The sequence below is a fragment of the Echinops telfairi genome, unplaced genomic scaffold (assembly GCF_000313985.2).
Source record: "Echinops telfairi isolate 266 unplaced genomic scaffold, ASM31398v2 ScPeMD7_7458;HRSCAF=8496, whole genome shotgun sequence".
Lineage (NCBI taxonomy): Eukaryota > Metazoa > Chordata > Mammalia > Afrosoricida > Tenrecidae > Echinops > Echinops telfairi.
In genome coordinates, this window is record NW_022111358.1 from 24,620,834 (window position 1) to 24,641,434 (window position 20,601).

General features: G+C 54.8%; 2 protein-coding genes across 3 annotated transcripts; one reads left to right on the forward strand and one right to left on the reverse strand.

Moving 5' to 3' along the window:
• Positions 1–93: 93 nt before the first annotated feature.
• Positions 94–10,504, reverse strand: ABI3 (ABI family member 3). The gene is made up of 8 exons (XM_004707075.2): positions 10,135–10,504; positions 4,462–4,629; positions 2,938–3,114; positions 1,758–1,843; positions 1,540–1,635; positions 1,304–1,449; positions 771–905; positions 94–521 (listed from the first exon to the last, which is right to left on the reverse strand). Exons 1-8 carry the CDS (start codon positions 10,249–10,251, stop codon positions 358–360), a joined length of 1,089 nt encoding a protein of 362 aa, XP_004707132.1. The 5' UTR covers positions 10,252–10,504; the 3' UTR covers positions 94–357.
• Positions 9,888–14,428, forward strand: GNGT2 (G protein subunit gamma transducin 2). Of its 2 annotated transcripts, none has more exons than XM_045299867.1 (4): positions 9,888–9,920; positions 12,909–13,017; positions 13,675–13,773; positions 14,130–14,428. In XM_045299867.1, exons 3-4 carry the CDS (start codon positions 13,690–13,692, stop codon positions 14,253–14,255), a joined length of 210 nt encoding a protein of 69 aa, XP_045155802.1. In that variant the 5' UTR covers positions 9,888–9,920; positions 12,909–13,017; positions 13,675–13,689; the 3' UTR covers positions 14,256–14,428. The 2 variants fall into 2 exon arrangements, with proteins under 2 accessions (XP_045155802.1, XP_030744089.1); XM_030888229.2 differs by having other exon boundaries at positions 13,684–13,773.
• Positions 14,429–20,601: the final 6,173 nt, after the last annotated feature.

Genomic DNA, 20,601 nt, shown 5'->3' on the forward strand with positions numbered 1-20,601 from the left:
ATTAGCAGAGGCTAACTGCTAATTATGTGTCGCAGGGGCCTTGACTTAAATGCTTCCTCCCTCTGGCCCCCCAGCGTTGCCCGGCAGCCACCAGGAAGTCCAAGGTTTTATTCAAAGTTGGCACTTGTGGCTGGATACTTCGCTTGCCGTGACCTCTGCAAGCCGGAACAGTTCTTGGCTCCCAGTTCTTCCTCACTGGCAACAAACGGGTTTCTGGCTGGCTCCTCATTCTACCCGCCAAGACCCTGTCCCACTATCGGGGCTGGGAGGGCACAGTACTTGAAGCAGGCAGGCCTGGCCCCGACCAGATGGTGGAGCTCGCCAGTGGCCAGGCGCAGAGCCTGGAGCACCCGGCGGTCAGCAGCTGGGCTCCACATAGTTCCCCGGGAAGAAGCCAGCCCCCTCGGAGCTGACGCCCTCGCACCAGCCATCCGAGTAGCGGCGGGTGATGCAGATGATGGTGCCCTCGGCGAAGGAGAGCTCGTTGTCCTTCTGACGGGTGTATGGGTACAGGGTCACCACTGCAAGGGAGGAAAGGGGGGGTCATGAGCTGCAGAAAAGCTGGGGGGTGCAGGAACAGTCCTTGAAGGCCTCCGCCCCTCCCAGCTGGGTCTACCTTGGATGCCAGGCTCCCCTGCCCACAGCAGGCCTAAGATGAGCCTTGGATCTGTTCATTCAAATGCTGGGAGGGGGGAGGGAGAGAGATGCCTCTGGGGGGATGGGGGGTACAGCCCCCACGAGGCCAGAACCACCCCAGGTCTCTCAAGTACCTTTCGCCAAGTACGCATCAGGGACCCAGGTGGGCTCAGCCGAGCCAAACCCTGGGGGCGGGGGCGGCAGCCCCAATTCGTCCATGTCCAGGGGTGGAGGTGGGGGCAGGTCCAAGGGCAGAGGCAGCTCAGGGGCTAGAAGGGAAAGCAGAAAGGCCACCCTCAGTGCCCAGAAATGACTTTGTTGAGTAGGGCCCCGGAGCCCCCCCACCTGACCCCTCCCGCGGTACCCCTAGGTGCTCAGTAAGCAGGTAGTAAGAGGGCATCAGCTTGGGAGCAGCCAGGCGGCCACAGGGCAGGGTGACCTCAGATAAGTGACCCGCGCTGCCCCAGCCTCCACTTCTTCACCTGCTAACAGGGAGGGGGGGTTAAGGGGGGCCGAGAGGGTTGCAAAGATCTCAGGGTATTGGGCTCAGCGAGGTGGAAGCTTACAGACCCGCTGTTAGCCCGCACCCCCTCACCTTAGAAGGCGGGCTGCGGAGAGTCAGCGCAGAAGGCGACTCCGCATAGAGTGAGGAGCAGGGAGCGCTTACCTGGCAGGGGTGGCGACAGCTCCTCAGGCGGAGGGGGCAGCTGGAAGGCAGCAGCTGCGGGTGGGGCCACGGGGCCAGGGAGAGGTAGGGCAAGGGGGGCTCCCTGCCCCTTGATCTGGAAGACCCCACCGACCCCTTCGGCGCTGCTGGAGACAGAAGAGGGCGCGTTCGTTCAATAGCGGCGCCTGCTGGGACTGGGCAGGCCTGGACACCCACCACCCCGCGGTAGGGCTCACCTGGCCGAGGCCAACGAGGAGACGGACGAGGCCGTGGAGAGGTGGCCATCGGGCACCACCGGGAGCTGCACGGGCTCAGGGATGCGGGGCGGCCTCCTGGGGGCGGGAGAGGGGCATCTTTCAGCAAGGAGGGACTGGGGTGGGGAAGACAAGCCAGCTGGTGTCATTTGGGGGCGAGGAGGGGAGGGGGTCCACCGGATCCGACTGACAAGCCTCACCCCAGGGTGGCGGAGGCGGGCGTGGAAGGCGCCTTGACGCTCTTTCGAGACAGGGTCCCAGTCCGCGACAGCTGCGTGCTCTGGTCCTATAAGGGAGTGGGCAGGGCTGACCTGTGTGGGGACGGGACAGTCCCCATCTCATTCCCGAGAAGAAACAAATGAGGGAAGGGCTGCTAACTGGGAGGGAGCACGAGCGCGCTGGCCCAGCAAGTTCCTATTTCTACTTCTCAGCTGGCCCGCCACCCCCTCCCCACCCCCCCAGTCCGTCTAGCTCGTGGCCTGGGACCTGGGGCTTAAGCTGCTGCGGGCCGCCGACGGCCCGGACCACAGACACTTTGGGGCACAGACAGAGTCTGGTGGCCACTTCCTTTGCACAGCACAGCGGGGATGAGGGGTGGGGGCACCTCCACCCATGTCCCCTCCCCCATCACCACCATCTCAGAGCGCAGGCCCAGCCTGACTGACCGGTGGTCCCTAATTGATTATACTCTGACGGGAGCATCCCGAGGGAAGAGGCCACCGGCCACTTTGGCCAGTCTGTGGAGCTGGGTTTGAAGAACTTGAGGTCCCAGGGCACTTGGAGCACCCAAGTGACACAAGGGAGTGGTGGGGTCCCCAGCTTTGGGGATGAGGGCATGGAGCCCGCTGGGCTCCTGGGAGCAAGAGGGAAGGTGGCTGGAGAAGGCGGAGAGAGCTTCCTAGGAGGAGGCATGGGGAGTGGAGGAGGGAGTGTGGGGTCGGAATCTACTCAGAAATGTGCACGCAGAGGAACTGGCAAAATTGGGGGAGGGGGGGGCTTGAGGTGCCCTTCCCAACTCTCAGAAGGAGGTGGGCAGAGAAGAGACCCCACCCCCTTCCGCCTTGTGTCCCCATCCACAGCCGCTCTGGGTTGATGGCTCAGTAGGGTGACCTCAAACCCCCAGACAGAGGAAGTTGCTGTTCTCATACACACCCTGACATCCTCCCTGCCCCTCTTCCCCTTCGCACCCGGCACCCACAGTGGGGGCCTCAGGATGTGACGCAGATGATCGGAGTACAGGGTGAAGGTCTTCAGGACAGGGAGGGGTCGTGGGAGTATTACACTTCAGGGAGTCAAGAATAGGAAGATCACCGGCAAAACGGAGGTGGAAGAGGGCTGGGCCGCCGAGGAGGAGCGGGAAGCAGTGGGGCCTTTCTCTACCTTGATCCCATGGCCAATGTCATCCAAGCAAGCAAAGTTGAGGGGTTTCCTGTAGTACGGTGTGAGGGCCGGCAGGCTCTCAGGGGCGATGACCTTCTGGCCAGGGGGCAGGCGCTGGACGATGGCCAGTGTGCCAATCTCCCTGCGGGCCACCTTCTCCATGTGCATGTTCACCATCTGCAAGACAGGGTTTGGGGTGACCATGGGGGCATCTGTCCCATGGAGACCTTGGAGGTGGGGGGTAGGGATCATGGGAGGTGGCCAGGTCAAGAGACAGCTTCATCCCTGAGGCCAATGAGCAACTGAGAAGAATAGCAGAGGTGGGGGAGGGGGCCGGGGAAGAAAGGCCAGGACTTCTTCTCCCCCAAGTCTCGGGTGTGAACAAGGCCAGTTCTCCCCGGTCCTATAAGGTCGAAATCCACTCTGTGGCGTCAATCTGGATTTTTTTTCATTTTGTGTTCTGAGCAGGGGAAGGATGGAGCCACTTTAGAGCAACTTCCTGGTGGAAACAAATGAGGGTTATTCTTAGCTGAGCAGGAATGGGAGGAAGAGAGAAAACAAAATCCTGGGGGTAGCCGGGAGGAGACGGGCTAGCTGCGGAGGGCTGCGTGAGGTGGAGGCGGCAGAGGCCTTTGCTGGGTCAGTTCCCTTCTTTAGGGGACAAATAAACGAATAACCTTCCATTTGGAATGTTCTAGGGAGAAACCGGCAGCACCAAAAGGGCACCCCAACCCCACCCCACCTAGCGTGTACTGACCAGTGGCTGGGGCGCAGGCCAGAGCCAGATGCGGAGCTGGTCTGTGTGCGTGCTGAACCGGGCAAGCCCTGGGTCAAGGATCCCGGAAGGAAGGAGGAGGGCGTGTGTGCTAGAAGGGTGGGGGGCACTGCCTGGTGGTGGCAGTTTCCAGGGCTGAAGAAGTCTTTGCCAAGGGAGCCGAGTGAACATTGCCTCTGGGGCATTTCTGGGGTTCCTGTCTTCAGGGGAGAGGAGCCCTGGGGTCTGCTTGTGGGGCTGCGATCCACAAGGAGTGCAGTTGGGAACCACCAGTGCCTCCGAGGGAGAAAGACAGATAGGGCTCTCGATTCCCACAAACAGTTACCAGCTGGGAAACACAGGGGCAAGTCTACCCTGTCACATAGGGTCGCTGTGAGTCAGCATCCACTCCCCGGCAGGGAGGGCAGGGAGTTTGCTTTTGTTTCCAGAATGAAACGGTCCATTTGCCTCTTTGGGGGACTATGCAGCCCTCGCGATTGATAGAGCCAGTTGGCTAACTGCAGGGTGGACTTTGGAGAAGGAAAAAGTCCTGTCTTCAAGGAGCTCTTTGTTACATGGACAGCGAGAGCCCACCATGGAGACAAAGCCACAGAGATAAGGGGGTGCTAAACCTTGGGAAGGACCAGCCCTCTGGACTAGTCCGGCCCCTGGTCTTGGGAAAAAAAGCAGGGAGAGGCATCTGCTGAGGATATGTCTGAGTGGGGCTGAAGAGTCAGAGACCACAGCCAGAAGCCTCCCTGAGCCCTTACCTGGCCCAGCGTGCTCACACGGGCTTCCACTTGCCGCAGCGAGGCTGCCTGCAGATCCAGCATGCGCAGGGTGTGCCCGGCCAGGTTGCCCACCTGGTAGGCCACACTGGCCAGCGCCTGGGTGGTGAAGGCCATGGTCTCCTCCAGCGCCTTCCGCTTGTCTGAAGTCTGAAACACACACCGTCCTGACCTGATGAGGCCAGCCCCTTCCCCCAGGCCCCTGGCAGAGTGGGATGGCACAGGAGGGAACGCAGGGGAGGCTGAGATGAATGCCCAGGGCATCTCCAGAAGGATGTTATGATGGCAAGAGGGCATTCAGTGGCATTCGGAAAGCCAGTGAGCCATTCTGGGGAATGAGTGCCAGGGGAGGGAAAGAGAGCCTCTCTCAAAAGGCCCCCTGGGGATGGAGTTGCCAGGGCCCTGCCACTTTCCTGAGAGCTGCCCTGTTCCCGGGGAAGGGATGAGTAGAAGGAAGGGGAAAAGGAAGGAAAATGGACTGGAAGGGATCTTCTTAACTGAAAAACAAACAACATGCTGTTCCCACTCCAGAATCCTCCAGGGGTGGAGGAGGCCAAGGAATCTGTGCCCTTAAAAGCTCCTCAGGTGACCCTTCTGCTCCTCAAACCTAAAACCAAATTCCTTGTCAAGTTGATTCCAACTCAGAGCAACCCTATAGGACAGTAGACCCGCCCCTATGGATTTCTGAAGGATAAATCCTTTTTTAAAATTAATTAATTTTTAAATCATTTTATTGGGGACTCATACAGCTCTGATCACAATCCACCCATCCATTGTGTCAAGCACATTTGTACATGTGTTGCCATCATCGTTCTCAAAACATTTGGAAGGAGCAAACGTCATCTTTTGTTGGGAAGGCTGGCTGGTGGTTCCCAGCTGCAGCCCAGCACCTCCCCAACCACACTGCCAGGGCTCCTTCTCCTCCTCATGTGACCTTAACGCAAAAGTGAGCCTTTGGGAAACCAGTGATCCGGTCCATTTCAAAGCTAAGTAAGCTGAGGCCTAGAAAGGAGCGGCTTCATCCATTCCCCTCACTAGCTTTCCAATACCCCGAGAACAAAATCCAGACTTCCGAACCTTCTCTCCACCCTCATCCGCTGCAGTTCCCCTCTTCCTGCCAACCACACAGGCCATTGCTTGAAATAGGCTAAGGTTGTTCCTGTAGGATCCCTGGTGGTGTGGTGGTTACTCATTGGGCTGTGATCCAAGAGGTTGGCGGGTTCGGGACCACCAGGTGCTTCATGGGAGAGAGATGGGAATATTCTACTCCCATAAAGTGACAGTCTCAGAAACTCACAGGGGCCGTTTACCCTGTCGTACAGAGTCGCTGTGAATTGGCATCCACTCCACAGCAGCAAGTAGAGAAGATTTTTTTCTACCTAGGGGCCTTTGCACGTGCCAGACCTCTTTTTTTTCTAATCTTAACATTTTATCTCAGCTTCTCAGAGACACCGGAACCCCACTACCCGATTCAAAAGTTCCCTTTGACCTTCATATGGACTCTTTATCATTTCCACCTTGTTCTCCTCTATTCGTGGCACTGAGCACTATCAGAAGCGATTTCTCAGGTGGTGGGGGCGGGCGGGGAGGGGGCTACTCTTGGAAGGGAAGAAGTCATCGCTTCTTTCTCAAGTGAAGTGTTTGCACCTGTTGTGACATTTATGCTTTCACAAAAGATGTCATAATTTTGATAATCAAATTCTTAACTTTAAAAAAGAAATGATTTCTCTATTTCTTCTTCTTCTTCTTCCCCCCCTCTATCCCTCTCCACTAAAAGGTAAGTGCCACAAGGTCCGGGACGTTCCTGTTTGGGAGACTTTCTACTCCCCTAAAGGTTGACGGTCTCAGAAACCCACAGGGGCAGTTCTACTCTCTCCATGAGTCAGAATTGACTCAATGCCAGTGAGCGGGCTTTGTCTAAAGGACCCGGGGAATGATACCTGACACATGAAGATACTTAATAAACATGCGTTTGTCGAATTAACTCATGGGCTGAATGAGGATCTGAGCACTTGCTGGGCATCTTCCTACTGCATGCCAGGCACCCTGCCAAATGGTGGCCAGAGTCATGCTGCCCGTCGGTGGTGAAGGAGTGAGCAGGGGAGGCTGGAGACAGAAGAGGTTTTCCAGTCCCGGATCAGACTGTGGGGGCTGGGACCAAACGCCTTGGGCCTTTTGCTTCCCCAGGCTGCTTCCTCATCCCGGCCAGGTCTGAGCGGTGGGGTTGAGTTGCTGGGCTCTGCCTGGCACCTTTTTTTCTCTGACTGGGCACAAGGACAAGGCCAGTAGACTTCCAGGGAAGGGGTCTCTTTCCTGGGCCCCACGGGTAACCCCCAGGACCCGAGAGTGGGGAGCAGGCCTGGAATGCTCAGAAGAGGGTCCTGGAGTTTCCACCGCTGGCTGAGCCAGGCTGGCACTAACAAGGGGACAGCCCTTCCTGGACAGCCCTCCTGGGGTCACCTCCCAGACTCCCCTCCCAGCTGTTTGCTCCACCCAAAGAGACACTCCTTTGCACGTCCACTTATATCTCATCAGCCTAAGTAACCAAGAGCCCTAACAAGATAAGCTAATCAACGGAACCCTAACAAAACCCAACAGTGTGAGTGGATCATGCTGAGGACTGGATTCTGATTCAAAGTGACCTAGGAGACAAGTTGCAGCTATCCCATAGGATTTCCGAGACTGTCAATCATTACAGAAGCACACTGCCTCATCTTACTCACCTGGGGGAGGAGCCAGTGGGTTTGAACCCTGGACCTTGCAGTTAGCAGTGAAGCTGTGAACTCCTGAATCTCCAGGGCGTCACAGACTCACACCAGGAGGTTCCAATCAGCTAGGAGAGCAGGTTTTGTTCTAGCTCAAGGTCCTGCTTGCAGAGGGAGACCCCTTGATTTCTCAGCTCTCCCCTCTTCTCCCGCAGCCCCCCCACCCCAGAGTGGCATGTGGAATTAGCAACACAAATAGGGAAAGCAGGGGCTCGGGCCCTGCTCTAAGAGGCTGGCGGCTGCACCCTGACCCAAAGTGAGGTCTGGGATGACGACGACATGCAAATAACCTTGTCTGTAAACTCAGTCGACCTTGACCCAAGAACTCTGCAGAGCACCCATCTGAAGTTGTTCTCTCTTCCCCTCCCCCCTTGCCACGGGTTTCTTGACACCTGTTTGTGGGTGAAGGCGTGGAGGCCGTGGGAACCAGGCCTCATGGAGAACAGCTCCGGGAAGCCATAGAAGCCCTCCCTAGGCATTTGATCCCTGGACAGAGTCTCAGAGAGGCCTGGAGAAGTGACCGATGGTGCAGTCCTGAGACTCCCACTGGGGTCTGGCTTTCCTTGCAAGCTCACCCCTCCCCATGTGAGTTCTATTATCCACCGTGTGCTTTTTACCTCTGCACGGAGTAACAATACTACAGACATGGCAAGAGCTACCATGGAGCATGCCCTGCTTAAGGGCCAGGGCCCGGGGTAAAGGCCGACTCTAACACATGATTACAGCTTCTCTCACTGCAGGCACCCCCCGGGGAAGGGAAAGGGGGAAGTTGCCACAGTCCTGGTAGTTGGCAGGTGGCTAGCCTGGGACTTGGAGTCCAGACTCTGTGACCCCGGATCCTGCGTGCTTGCTCTGTGTACCCCAACGAGGGCCCATCCAGACACACGTGAGATCTGCAGGAAGCACAGCAGCCCTGGGGGTGCGTTAGGTTAAGCGTTGGCCTGCTAACCTCAAGGTCAGCAGTTCGAAAGCACCAGCCACTCCCTGGGAGAACTGTGAGGCCTTCAGCTCCCATGAAGACTCTCAGTCTCAGGAACCTGAAGGGCAGTCCCACCCTGTCCTAGAGGGTCGCCATGAGCCAGCATCCCCTCGACGGCAGTGCGTTTGTTTGTTTTTGACAGAGGGAATGGAAACCAAACCGGTGCGGCCGGCACAGCACCACTTGACTCCTGAGGACCCTGGCGAGGTCGGAGAACTCTGCTCTCTAGAGTTTTCTATGGGTGGTTTTGGGGAAGTGGATCACTACGCTTCTCTTCCGAGGTACCGCTGGCTGAATTCAAACCCCTGACCTTTGGGTTGCCCATCTGTACCATCTGGGAATGGAAAGGACAGGTCCCCTGTTCTTCCGGGGCCAAGAGAACGAACTGGCCTGTAAGCCGTGCTCCATCTCACCCAGCAGACCCGCTTGATGTTGGGGCTCTGGAGTGGGATTTCTGGGTTTGAATCTAGGTTTCTGCTGCTCACTTCAAGACCTTGGGAAAGTGACTTGGCTCTTGCAAACCTCAGCTTCCTCATTTGTGAACTGGAATGATACTTCCTCCCAGGACTGGGGTGAGCACTGACTGAGGCAGAGCAGGGACCAGGCTTGGCCCCAAGCAAGTCCCCATCCCCCGCCAGCCTTGTCAATGCCCGCTTGCTGGCTGTCCCTCTGCAGTCTCCTACTGTCTCACCCGCACGTGCTCCTTGGTCTTGGCAGCGCTGGGCCGGGAGGCGGGCCTCCTCAGAATCTGGGCTACTTCAGGTTACAGAGAGAGTTTATCCCAACAGCAGGTGGCCAGACGGTCAGCATTTTGTGGGAAGGTTGGCAGTCTGAAACCACCCCAGACACCTTAGCAGGAAGGCCTGGCACAAGACTTCCCGGCCTCCCAGTGTCCTCAGGAACAGTCCTGATGTGCCACACCTGGGGGGCCGGGACTTGAAATGACCGACAGCTGCCGGCTGGGCTGGTTTGTTTGTTTGCTTGGGTAACAGGCAAAACCTGTGGCCTCTAAAGGAGCGGAGGAAAAGGAGGACAGAGAATGCAAATAACGGTCTTATTGTCACACTGCATGCCAGGGAGGAGAAGGGTGGCGAGGGAAAGGCTGGGCTGAGGCCTGCCCTGCGGCGCCCAGGCTGTGTGACTTAGGACGAGTCACCTCGCCTCCCGCACAACCTCCTTCCTCACCCAGGCCAAGAAATACCAACCTCACTGCCATCGAGTCCAGCTAGTGGTTTTGAACTGCTGACCTTGCAGTTAGCAGCCCAGTCTGTAACCCATGACACCACCAGGGCTCCTTCCTCATCTGTAAGGTACAAATAATGAGACTGGCCTGGCTAGGTAGACATGCAGGGTAGTGAGGACCTCAATACTAGATCCACCCATCGATATTCTCAGTCCTGGGACAACCGGCCAACTGAAAAACCACTCTAAAACGCTCCCTCGTCCTCTTTGGCCAGGAGTCATGTGGTCCACACCCCTGCCTCGGGGTCAGCCCTCCCGTGGCCCCAGCCCAATCGGCAGGCTCTCAACTGTCCCTCAAGGTACCAGGGAAATAACGCCACTCCTCCTGTCCATCTCTACTTCACTGTAATGACTGGGAAGTTCTTCTGAAGTTATCTCCTAGTCCATCCTGAGAATGGAATGACGGTGTGAGGACCAGGGCCTGTGGGGAAAGGCGGGCGGCAGGTGAACCCCAGGTGAGGCTGTGTCCAGCAGTGGGATGGCATTGGCCTGGGTATTTCTGAGACCCTGGGAGCGAGAAGGAACCGGCAGGGCCTTGGCTGGTCAGGATTAGAGTTTGGGGACAAGGTTAAGGTCAAATTTCACATGGGAGGGGTCCTGAGTCCCAACCTAGCCCACCGCTGAGCCCTCTCTGGTACCTGTCAGAGAGTCCCAGGCCTGCCCACCTACCTGCATGTAGTTGTCCTCACAGTAGTTGGCCACCCGAAGCAGGGCGCTGTGGTTACTGCGCAGAGCCTCCCGGCCCGCGGGGATCTCAAACTCCTGCAGCTGCTGCAGCTCCGCCATGGCCCCCAGCCGCTCGCTGGCTGCTCCCCGGGGAGCCAGCGGGTTTTGAGTCTCACCTTGCCCTTGATTGGTTGCTGGGCCTCCCCTCCCTCCCGCTGACTGCTTTTGGTTTCCTCTGCGTGAGACCCAAATCTGCCTGCAAAGGACAGAGGCTCATTCCGGGACAAGAGGAAGTCAAGTCCCTACTTCCTGGGCCTGGGCCTCTCTGTCCCCTGACCAGAGAAGGGGGAAGCCAGGGGTCTCTTTGAGGGTCCAGTCCCTCAACCCCCTCCCAGCAGAGGAAGCCAAGGCCGGGCCAGCGGTGATTGCTCCCTGGTCCTGGAGAGGAAATTGGATGCTGGGGGATGGGGTGGGAGGTTGGGGAGGAAGGGGCCGGCCTGCCCTGGGGGGTGGAGATGGATTTTCCACTCATGAAAGGGGGAGGAAGGGCAGAGGGTGGGGGCTTCCTTGGGAAGCTTGGGGATGAGTCACCAAGGGACGAGGGAGTGGAGGGCGGATAGGACATGGACGCCAGTCGCTCTGGAGGGGACTTGGGATGGTAGTCAGCCCCAATGGAGAATAATAGCCTGTAACAGCAGAAGGACTCGGGGCTGGACACCAGGAAGGACATACCGAGAGGTTCCCTGGGAGAGGCTCGCGGGCCGCTAAAGGGTTCCACCCACTGCACTCCACTCCATTCCTGCTCAAAGCAAGCCTGGGGACCAAGCAGAACGGTCCCATCGAGTTTCCCAGCCTGTCATTTTGTGGAAACAGATCCCCAGGTCTCACTGCGGAGCAGCTGATAGGCTCCAACCACTGCCCTCTTGTTCAGAGCTGCTGCCCCTCCTTAGACATGCTCCGTGTCTGATGCAGGCAGCCCAAGATATGATTGACCGGAGCGCGGGTGACCGAATGTGCCACTCAGATTGGACCACGGGAGGCACCAGCTTCAAATTCCAGCTCAGTGGCTCTGGTTCGGCAAGCAGCAGCGGACAGGGCACCCAGCTGGGCTCAAGGGGAGTGGGCTCCACTCGCCCATTAATGGGGACTTGGGCTGACTGACCGCCAGGGTCCTGTTGGACGGCAGGGTCAATGTGTCACGGCTGTTCAGTGGGACTTGGATCCTGGCAAGGGACTGTCAATGAGGCCGGGCTGGGCCACGGCCACCTCCTGTCCCCTCTCCATGTCCAGTCTGTCACCTGGCGCCTCTCCCAGTTACCCTGAGTCTGATCATGAGGACTCCCTGACTGTCAGAGGAGGGCTGTGCTCCTGGGCTTCTCGGTGGCTGATATTCCTGAAGTAGGATCACCAGGCCTTTCTTCAGCGGTGTTCAGGCTCATTGACTGCTTACACCTCCCAGGGGCTGTATCTGGGTCCCTAAAGGCATCTGCTCCATGAGAGCATCCCCTTGTCATTGGCAGTCATCAGCCAGAGCAGGGATGCCATTAAAGGACGCAGTCCTGGGGGTGGGGGGAGTGTCCTCGGAGGAGACCAAAAAAGATCAGTATGTGGGCCCTGTGCTGGGGACTGTCATCAGGGAGACCCCCTACTCAGGGGCCAGAGCAACAGGTTCTCAACCTGTGGGTTGATACCCCTTTGGGGGTTGAACGATCCTTTCACAGGGGTCACCTAAGACCATCGGAAAACACAGAAATATCTCAATATATAATTACATATTATTTTGTGATTAACCACTATGCTTTAATTATGTTCAATTTGTGACAATGAAAATACATCCTGCATAGCATATATTTACATTATGATTCATAACAGTAGCAAAATGACAGTGAAGAAGTAGCAACGACAATAATGTGATGGTTGGGGGTCACCACCACATGAGGAGCTGTATTGAAGGGTCTCGGCATGAGGAAGGTGGAGAACCGCTTGGCTAGAGGGAACTGACGAGGCAACGCATTATGAAGGCAGGCGTTGAGAGACCACCAAGAGGCATTGGAAGCAACCGAGTCCCCACTTGTGAACCGGCACAAATGTGTTGGCAAGAGTCCATCTTGATTGAAGGAGTGAGTGACGGCAGAGCTAGGGGACCCATGTAAGAGGCCACTTTGGGAGTTCTCTAGGGCACATGAAGGCTTCTTGGGTGAAGGATACAGGGAGCTGAGCCAGAACATACCTTGTTGGCAACAAGAACCACTTCAGCATCACCTCGGAGGGGAGGAGGGCGAGGGGGTGGAGAAGGCAGGCAGGCAATGGAGACGGAGACCCTTGTAGAGCTGGAGCTTGGGATTTGGGGAAACAGTGCCAGTGGGGGCTCTGACCAGCGCCTGGGTAGTGCAAACAGACTGTACTGGGCCACTAATCAAAAGATTGGGGGCGTCGAACCCATGCAGCAGGACCATAGGAGGAAGGCTTGGCCACCTTTTGGACAGGTCAGCACTTCTTAACCCCTTGAGCAGTTCTCCTCCTGTTACATGTGAGGCGGCCCTGAGTTGGAAGGGACTCGATGGTATTGGGTTGGGGGGTGTCCCTGAGGGCAGCATCAGCTGACACAGGGCAGGATGATAAGAAGGTAGGTTAGCGTCAGAGAGAGGGGGGCGGCCTCTGTTCCCTGGCTTACTTGTGGTCCGAGGTGGTCAGGAGGGCTTGGGGGCTCAGGCAGATGATAGGCTTAGAACCTGGAGCCTCTGATCAGCTTAAGCATCAAAGCTTTTGGCTTCCAGACCATCTGCTTGATGTGAAGACTTTCAGCGGCCAAGGAAGAATTCAAGTTCAAGCAGCGTCTTGTCAGGGCTACACAAGGGCTTCCAAGAGCTCCCTCCTTCCTGGCAGGTGAGAGGGGCTGAGGGCTCCCTGGGCTGGGGTCTAGCCCAGCACAGGCGCTGGCCATAACTCTACTGAGAGTGATGATGACAATCACATCAGTGATAATAAGAAGTGTATTAAGGACTCGCTCTGTGTCGGGCCGGGAAGGAAACGAGCTACAGGCATTATTTTCTCCGCGTTCACAATAGCCACCTGTGGCAGGTGCTATCCTTACTCCTGTGCTGCAGCTGGGGAAAGTCAGACTCAGGGAAGTCTAGTGACCTGCCTAAGGCCACACAGTGAGGAAGCAGCGGAGCTGGGGTCAGAACGAGAGCCGGGCATGCTGCTTCATCACCAGTACCCCGAAGGACCCACCCCTGCCAGGCCCTGGGGACAACAAAGAAATGCCTACCCCGATCGAGAAAAATAAGGTTGCTTTCCAAAGCGTCCTCATGAAAAGACTTCTCCCTGCTCTAGTTCCCTGTTTGCTCCGTAGACAGGTTGCCCAGGACAAAAGTTGGGCCTCTGTCCTCAGACTCGGGGTTCCTGTTCCTCATGGGCGGGACCTGGGAGGGTGCAGTGCCCCTACATTGCCTGCCCTGAGGGCGATGGCAGGAGCGAGGCTACAAGCCGGGGTGTGGAGAGCGGAGAGGAGGACGCTGAGGAGTTGCCCCCACTGCTGAGTGTCCCTAGGGGAAGATGGCCCAGGATCTCAGTGACAAGGAGCTGCTGAAGATGGAGGTGGAGCAGCTGAGGAAGGAAGTGACGAACCCCAGAGACCTGGTGAGCCTTTCCCCTCTCCCTCACTCCCTGTTCTCCCTGGGGATCTGGGGCTTAAAGGAGGTAGTGATGGGACACAGGACTCCTGGAAGGAGCAGGCAGCGCTCTGGGATGGGGCTTGGCCCGTGTGGCTGTCACCGCTCTCTGAGCATCGGCGCCTTCAGGGTGTTCCGCTGTCACCCTGGCTTGGACACAGTCCCTCACCATCTTTATGGGCTGGGTCCAGGCTGTACCTCTCTCCCACCTGCCTGTTCCGCGTATCTCTGTCCTCTGGCCTCATGGGATGAAGCGGGGCATTCATTCTGAGGAGGAACAGCACAACAAACCCCAGGCTGCACCCGCATTGTGTCCCCCCACAGGTGTCCAAGACAGGAAAAGAAATCAAGGCATATGTGGAGGCCCAGGCAGGAAACGATCCTCTTCTTCAAGGCATCCCCGAGGACAAGAATCCCTTCAAGGAGAAAGGTCCCTGTGTGATCAGCTGATGGCACTGAAGCCCCTGGCCTTCCTCCGCCTCCTCTTCACCCAGAGCCACCTGAGGACAACGCCTCTCCTCCCCCTCCCCTGGGAACCCCAGAACTTCACCTTCCCTCCACCTGCTCAGAACCACACCCCAGCTGTCCCCCCTCCCCCACAGGAGTAAAGCTCTCTGACTGAAGTCGATGTGAATCTGTTCCCCAAGTGCCCTTTCAAACTTTCTCTGCCAGCGGGGTCACCACTAGCCCCCCAGGAAGCCTCCTTCACGGGCTTAGCAATGAGCACCATTGGTGGGGGGCTCGGGGACTCCAGACAGCATGAGGGGGAACATTGACTTCTCTTTAGAAGCCCAGTCATTTGGAGGCCGGCCTTGGGAATGGTCTCGTGTCCTCTCCTGTGGTTCTCCTCCCAGCCGTTCAGATCACCCCGGATGGCTCCAGATAAAAGGAGCTTGGGAGCCACGATTGACCTCTTGCTTTATGGGATGTCACTGGGATGCCTAGTTTGTTCTGGGCACTAGGGATGGAAGAGCGAATAGGACCAGCATGGTTTCTGTTTCGATGGGATCGAAGCAAGCCATTGACAATGAATTCAATCAGTACTACTCCGATGGGGAATCCACAATGACGTCAGCACAGACATAGAGGTGGGGAGAGGAGAGAGGTCAGGAGAGCTTCCTGGAAGAAGTGGCTTTATGTTGATAAGGAAAAAGACCAATCTGAGGAAGGGAAATTGGGGGGTGGGGGTGGCACGAAGGGTGCTCCAAATGGAGGCGAAAGCCTGTGTAAAGCCTGAAGGTGACGGGGAGTGTGGTACGTTCAGGACAATGAGCACTGGCAATGGAGCGAACCTGTTGCATGCTGGGAAGGGGGCGGGGTGGTGAGAGACAGGGAGTGGCCAACCATGAGGCCAGAGAGGGTGATGGAGACCAAGTCTCGATGGGTCACTGCAGGTAAGCATCCAAGACTCAAGGCGGTGACCCTATAGCACAGTGGCTCTCAACCTATGGGTCACAACTCCTGTGGGGGTCGAACGACCCTTTCGCAGGGGTCACCTGATTGATAACAGTAGCAAAATGAGAGTGATCGAGTAGCAACAAAAATTATTTTATGGAAAATCAAGTAGCAACAAAAATCACCATCACATGAGGAACTGTATGAAAGGGTTGTGGCATTAGGAAGGTTGAGAACCGCTGCTCTAGGACAAAGCAAAGCTGCCCTTGGGGGTTTCAGAGACAGTCACTCTTCCTCCTGAAGAGCGGTTGCTGGTTTCAAACTGCTGACCGTGTGGTTAGCAGCCCAGCACGTAAGCACTTACGCCACCAGGGTTCAGTGGAGCTCAGTGTAGGACTTTTCTTTTCATCTGAGAGGAAAGAGGAAGCCTGGGCAGGTATTTAAGCAATGCATGGACATGCTTCAGGTCGTATTTTTAGCCCATTTGTTGTAGCATATCCCTCTGGCAGGAGGAAGATGGTCTCTGCTGAGGGACTAATGGAGGTGGGGGCGGACTCATTCTCGGCCTTGTCATCAAGGAGATTACTGTCTAGAGGATACCCAGATGAAAAGACAGTCAGAATGCAATGTGTTCGATTCTGCAGGGGGGTCTGAGGGGGGCGGGGGGCGATAGGTTGATGTTAGTTGCCACCGACCCTGTGCGCAATGTGCGCAACGGAACAAAACCCTGCCAGTCCCTGCGCCGTCCTCATCAGTGGGCTTAAGCTTGAGCCTGTGGGTGCAGCCCCGGGGTCAGTCCATCTCATCAGGGCCTTCCTGTTTCACTGCCCCTCCGCTTTACCAAGCATGATGTCTGTCCTCTGAGGAGTGTGACCTCATGCAGCTGAGAGTGGGTGTTGCAGCCTAGCAGGGGAGGCCGAGAAGGTTTCTAGAAGGAGCTGATCGGAGTTCAGTCTTGAGAGTTAAGTCAGAATGGATGAATGGAATGTGTAGTGAGTAGGACAAGCAGGAATGTGGGTGTGGGATAAACAGGGGAACACCGATCCATTTCAAGGTGTTGGGAAGTAATGCGGGAGGCCTTGATTCGTAGGGCCCGCAGCAGCAGAGCGGTGGGGCTGCAGATGATCAGAGAGGTCTTGTACACTGTGTCAAACAATCTTGTCCATAGAGGGGTTTGAAGACGCGTGACTTGGGAGGGTGGTGGTCGAAGAAAATGTGCCTTTTGACTAATGGGAAAGTGTACAGACAGGGAAGCAGGTCGGGCAGTGGTTGGGGCGGTCAGGGGAGAGGCAAAGAAGACCTCAATTGGATGGCGGGCCTAAATCCAGAGTTGGGCGCTGGGTTGAAGAGTTCTTGGGGAAATAAAGTTTTCGAATCTTGACAATTCAGAGTGAGGAGTGAGGGAGTAGGCTGACCTCTCAGTTCCTACCTGGGAGGATTTACTAGATAGGACTGAAAGCAAGAATCAGACAACTCTAAAATCATACACGAATCGCTGCTTGTCTACTCAGCCTCCCCTCCCCAGCAAGAGACAACCCAAAGATAAGCCATCTACACAGGAGTGAGGTCATAGGGCCCCTGCGTACTGCCCTCTGCTGGTGACTCTCAGGGACAACACACTGCTGGCTTTCACCCCCAAATGAGATCCCCAGGGTCTCTTCAGAAAGAGCCCAAGTGGTGCAGAGGTTAAGCGCTTGGCTGCCAACTGAAAGGTTGGTGGTTTGAATCACTCACTCACTCACTCACATCCAGTCGATTCTGACTCCTAGGGACCCTATGGGGCAGGGTAGAGCTGTTCTTGTGGGCTTCAGAGACTATAACTCTTTATGGAATTAGAAAGCCTCGTCTTTCTCCCACAGGGTGGCTAGTGGTTTCGAACTGTTGAGGTTAGCAGCCTCAACGTGTAAGCACTACACCACCAGGGCTCCTTACCATAAAGAATCCAACCTTGAACTCCCTGTGAGGTAGTTCTCCTTTGTCTTGTGAGTCAGATCAAGTTGATGCCCATGGGCACTCCTGCTGAGGCACACTTCACCAGAATAAAAGTCGGAGGGGCTGGTGCAGACTGTTGTGTGGAGAGGAGAGAGGATCCCTCCTGAACCGAAAGGGATGGGAACTGTGGAGGAGGGCTAGAGAGGGCCTCAGAGAAGCTGGAGCCAAAGGGGAAGCTTCTCACCGCCTAGGCCAGGGACTGTACACGCTGTTCCTTGGGATTGCAGCAAGTTATGGAATCAATTTAGTAAACTGAACAGCTTGAAAAACAAACAAACAAAAGTGATAGAGAACCCTACTGTGTCCACGTAGGGGCATTGGTCCAGTAGGAAAATTCTTACCTTACACGAGGAGACCTGGGTTCAGTGGTGACCAATGCGAGGCAGGCACAGCCACCGTCCGCCAGTCATGGCGGGTTAAGTGATCAACGATGAGAAAAGGGTTTTAGCAGTTTCCAGAATCAGATGGACGAGGAAGGAAGACTTGGTAAGCTGTGTCTGAAAATGGCTGACTTGATACCTAACAGCCTGCACCGGCAGTGCGTAAGGCTCAGCTTGTTTCTTCAGCCTCTTGCTTCAGTCTGCGGATGTGTGTGTGTACTGGGCTGTGATGTGAGATAGACTTCTCACGGGGGGCTTGTTACCACGAAACAAAAACACGAGAGCCTCTGAGAAAGAGAGAGAAGTCATTCACAGCCAAATTGGACCTCAGGGTGGAGAGGAAGGTGCCTTTGAGGAGCCTGACCTCTATCAGTGCCGTCATCTCCCCGCCCGCCTGCCAATTGACAAAGACCCATAGCCTCTTCAGAACACTCCCACACACCCAGGCTGTCCTGTTGTCCGCTCCGATCCTGAGAAAGCGTCTCTGGTGCAAACCTAGAGGAGGCACAACCAGGCATGGACATGAAGGTGGAGCCTTGTGTCTGCTAAGATTTCCCTCTCCTCACGTACGCATTGATGCTTTTCACAAGTTGTTCTAGAAATTTCCAGTATTGAGAATATCATGGATCTAAAAAAATACACTGTAATTGTGTCTATGCTGACTCATAGTGACCCTTTAGGACTGGTCCCGTGGATTTCTGAGACTGTAAACTCTTTATTTATTTATTATTTATCTATCCATCCATCTATTTATTTTGGGGACTATAACTCTTTCAGAAATAGAAAGCCTCATTTTTTTTTTCTCCGGAGGAGCGACTGGTGGTTTTGAACTGCCAACCTCATGGTTAGCAGTCCAAGGCATAAGCACTATGCCATCAAGTCTCCTCTACCAAGGACCTGGCACCTAAATATGAGCTGCCTTATGAATCCTGACAACACTGATGAAAAGGCACCATTGTATCCTTTTAAGGGAAAAAAAAATGTACTCTGAACTTCGAAGTTGCTAGCCAGTTTCTGACAAGCTGAAATGTCTCTCGGGTGATCTCTGGGATCGAGTAAGACCTTCTAAATGCAGATCAACGGCTCGGCACAGCCTCTTCTCTTGCCTCCCTTTCTGGCAACAAACCTTTCATGGAGGGCCGTCCTCTTTCTGGCCGCCCCTCCACTTTACCAGACAGGCTGTCCTTCTCCAGGGACTGGTCTCTCCTGACAGTATGTCCAAAGTCTGTGAGATGAAGCCTTGCCATCCTTGCCGCTAAGGGACATTCTGGTCTTATTTCTTCCAACACCGATGGGTTTGTCTTTTGGCAGCCCATGAGACTTTCAATATTCTTCCCCAGCACCACAATTCAAATGCACGGATTCTTCTGTCCAATAGTATTCCATTGGATAGCCACAGCTTATCTACCCATTCTACTCTTGATTGAAATTTGAGTTCTTTTCCAGTTTGAGATGTTTTAGGGTACAAAAGAGGCACTTTCTCAAATATAATTTACAGAGAACATTTATTAGGTCTTTAAAGAGACAAGAACAACCAATGACATATGTGGGAAACAAAGGTTTCCCCCAAATTGTCTCCCCCAAATACATGCCAAACCTAGCTGCTTGCTACACATGGTGAATGACTATACACTTGGAGGTCAACAGAAGTAGGTCAGAGGTTACTCTCCCTAAGGGTTACCAGCCATCCAGAGCAAGCAGACACGAGTGTTTATCTCACAACAAGTAGGGCCCACTCCCTTCTGATAAGGATAGTAGTAGATTGTTTCCCTGAAGGAGAGCTCAGGAAGGTCAAGCCCACTCAAGGGTGACCTGGATCATGAATCGAGGGTCTGCCGATCTTGTCACATGTGTATCTCTAGTTCATCATGTGTACACCCCTAGCTCATCCTCTTCCTGTTATGCTTATGCCTATTGCACAGCCCCTTCCTGTGATGTGTGGTTACCTGTAACCATGCCCTCAGTAGCTATAAGCCTTGGTTAGCAATAAATTGTTCCACCTCCCCTTGCTCTCCTGCCCTCTCGGCCCATGCTGTGTGTGGACCTGGCTGGTGAGATCATGCCCATCCAGGAGGTGAGCATGCTACCATGAAATGTGTCTGACTCCATTATTTGACTCTCATTCCCAATTTTCTATGACTTTATTATAATCTTTGTATATATCTTAACTGTACAGTTGCACCTACCGGACCCATGATTTTTGGGGGGGGGGAGGCTCTCCCCTGACAGACATAGTAGGCACATCTTCCAGATGAAGGAGTCCCTATTAGCATGAGGTCAAAATGGCGCCAAAAGGTTTATTGAGGTACAAGGCTTTAAAAGGCATAGAAGGCAGAAAAAACTGTCACAAAACCACGATTGGTGGCAGATCAATACATCACAACTGGAGGTGGGATCATGGAAGCAGAAACGGGACTGTGATTGGAGCACGTACATTAATAGAAGAACTTAAAAGATTGGTCCAGGGCCTTCCAACTAAGGCAGCCGGGGTGATGATCTCCATCAAAGAGACACCCAGGCAAAGCCCCTAAGAGAGACTGCCCTTCCCAGGTTGGCCAGAGAGAGCTGGAGGTAGTCTATTTTCTTAGACATTCTACCTGAGGGCATGATTAGCTACATCCTTGGTTAATGATCAGAAAGAGTTCAATGGATGCTGAATCTATGTTAGTACTCTATAAATGGATTTTGGGCTGTATTTGCCATCCGTAGCCTTTTGAAAACTGGGTACAAAGAATTTAAATTTTAAGACATGGTTATTATGTTTAAAAACCATTTTTAAAAATTTAATCATACTGAAGGCTCATACAACTCTTATCACAATCCATATATACATCCATTGTGTCAAGCATATTTGTACATTTGTTGCCATCATTCTCAAAACACTTGCTTTCTGCTTGAGCCCTTGGTATCACCTCATTTTTTCCTCTCCTCCCCGTTCCCCCCTCCCTCATAAACCCTTGATAATTTATAAATTATTATTTTGTCATATCTTACACTGTCCGATGTCTCCCTTCACCCACCTTTCTGTT

Bases quoted from the DNA above. Each gene is read 5' to 3' on its own strand.
- GNGT2 (XM_045299867.1), top strand. From the start codon at position 13,690: ATGGCCCAGGATCTCAGTGACAAGGAGCTGCTGAAGATGGAGGTGGAG. The intron at 13,774-14,129 runs GTGAGCCTTTCC...GTCCCCCCACAG, and splicing joins TGACGAACCCCAGAGACCTG to GTGTCCAAGACAGGAAAAGA.
- ABI3 (XM_004707075.2), bottom strand. From the start codon at position 10,251: ATGGCGGAGCTGCAGCAGCTGCAGGAGTTTGAGATCCCCGCGGGCCGG. The intron at 3,115-4,461 runs GTAAGGGCTCAG...CCTGTCTTGCAG, and splicing joins GTGTGAGCACGCTGGGCCAG to ATGGTGAACATGCACATGGA. The intron at 906-1,303 runs GTAAGCGCTCCC...TTTCCCTTCTAG, and splicing joins GCTGTCGCCACCCCTGCCAG to CCCCTGAGCTGCCTCTGCCC.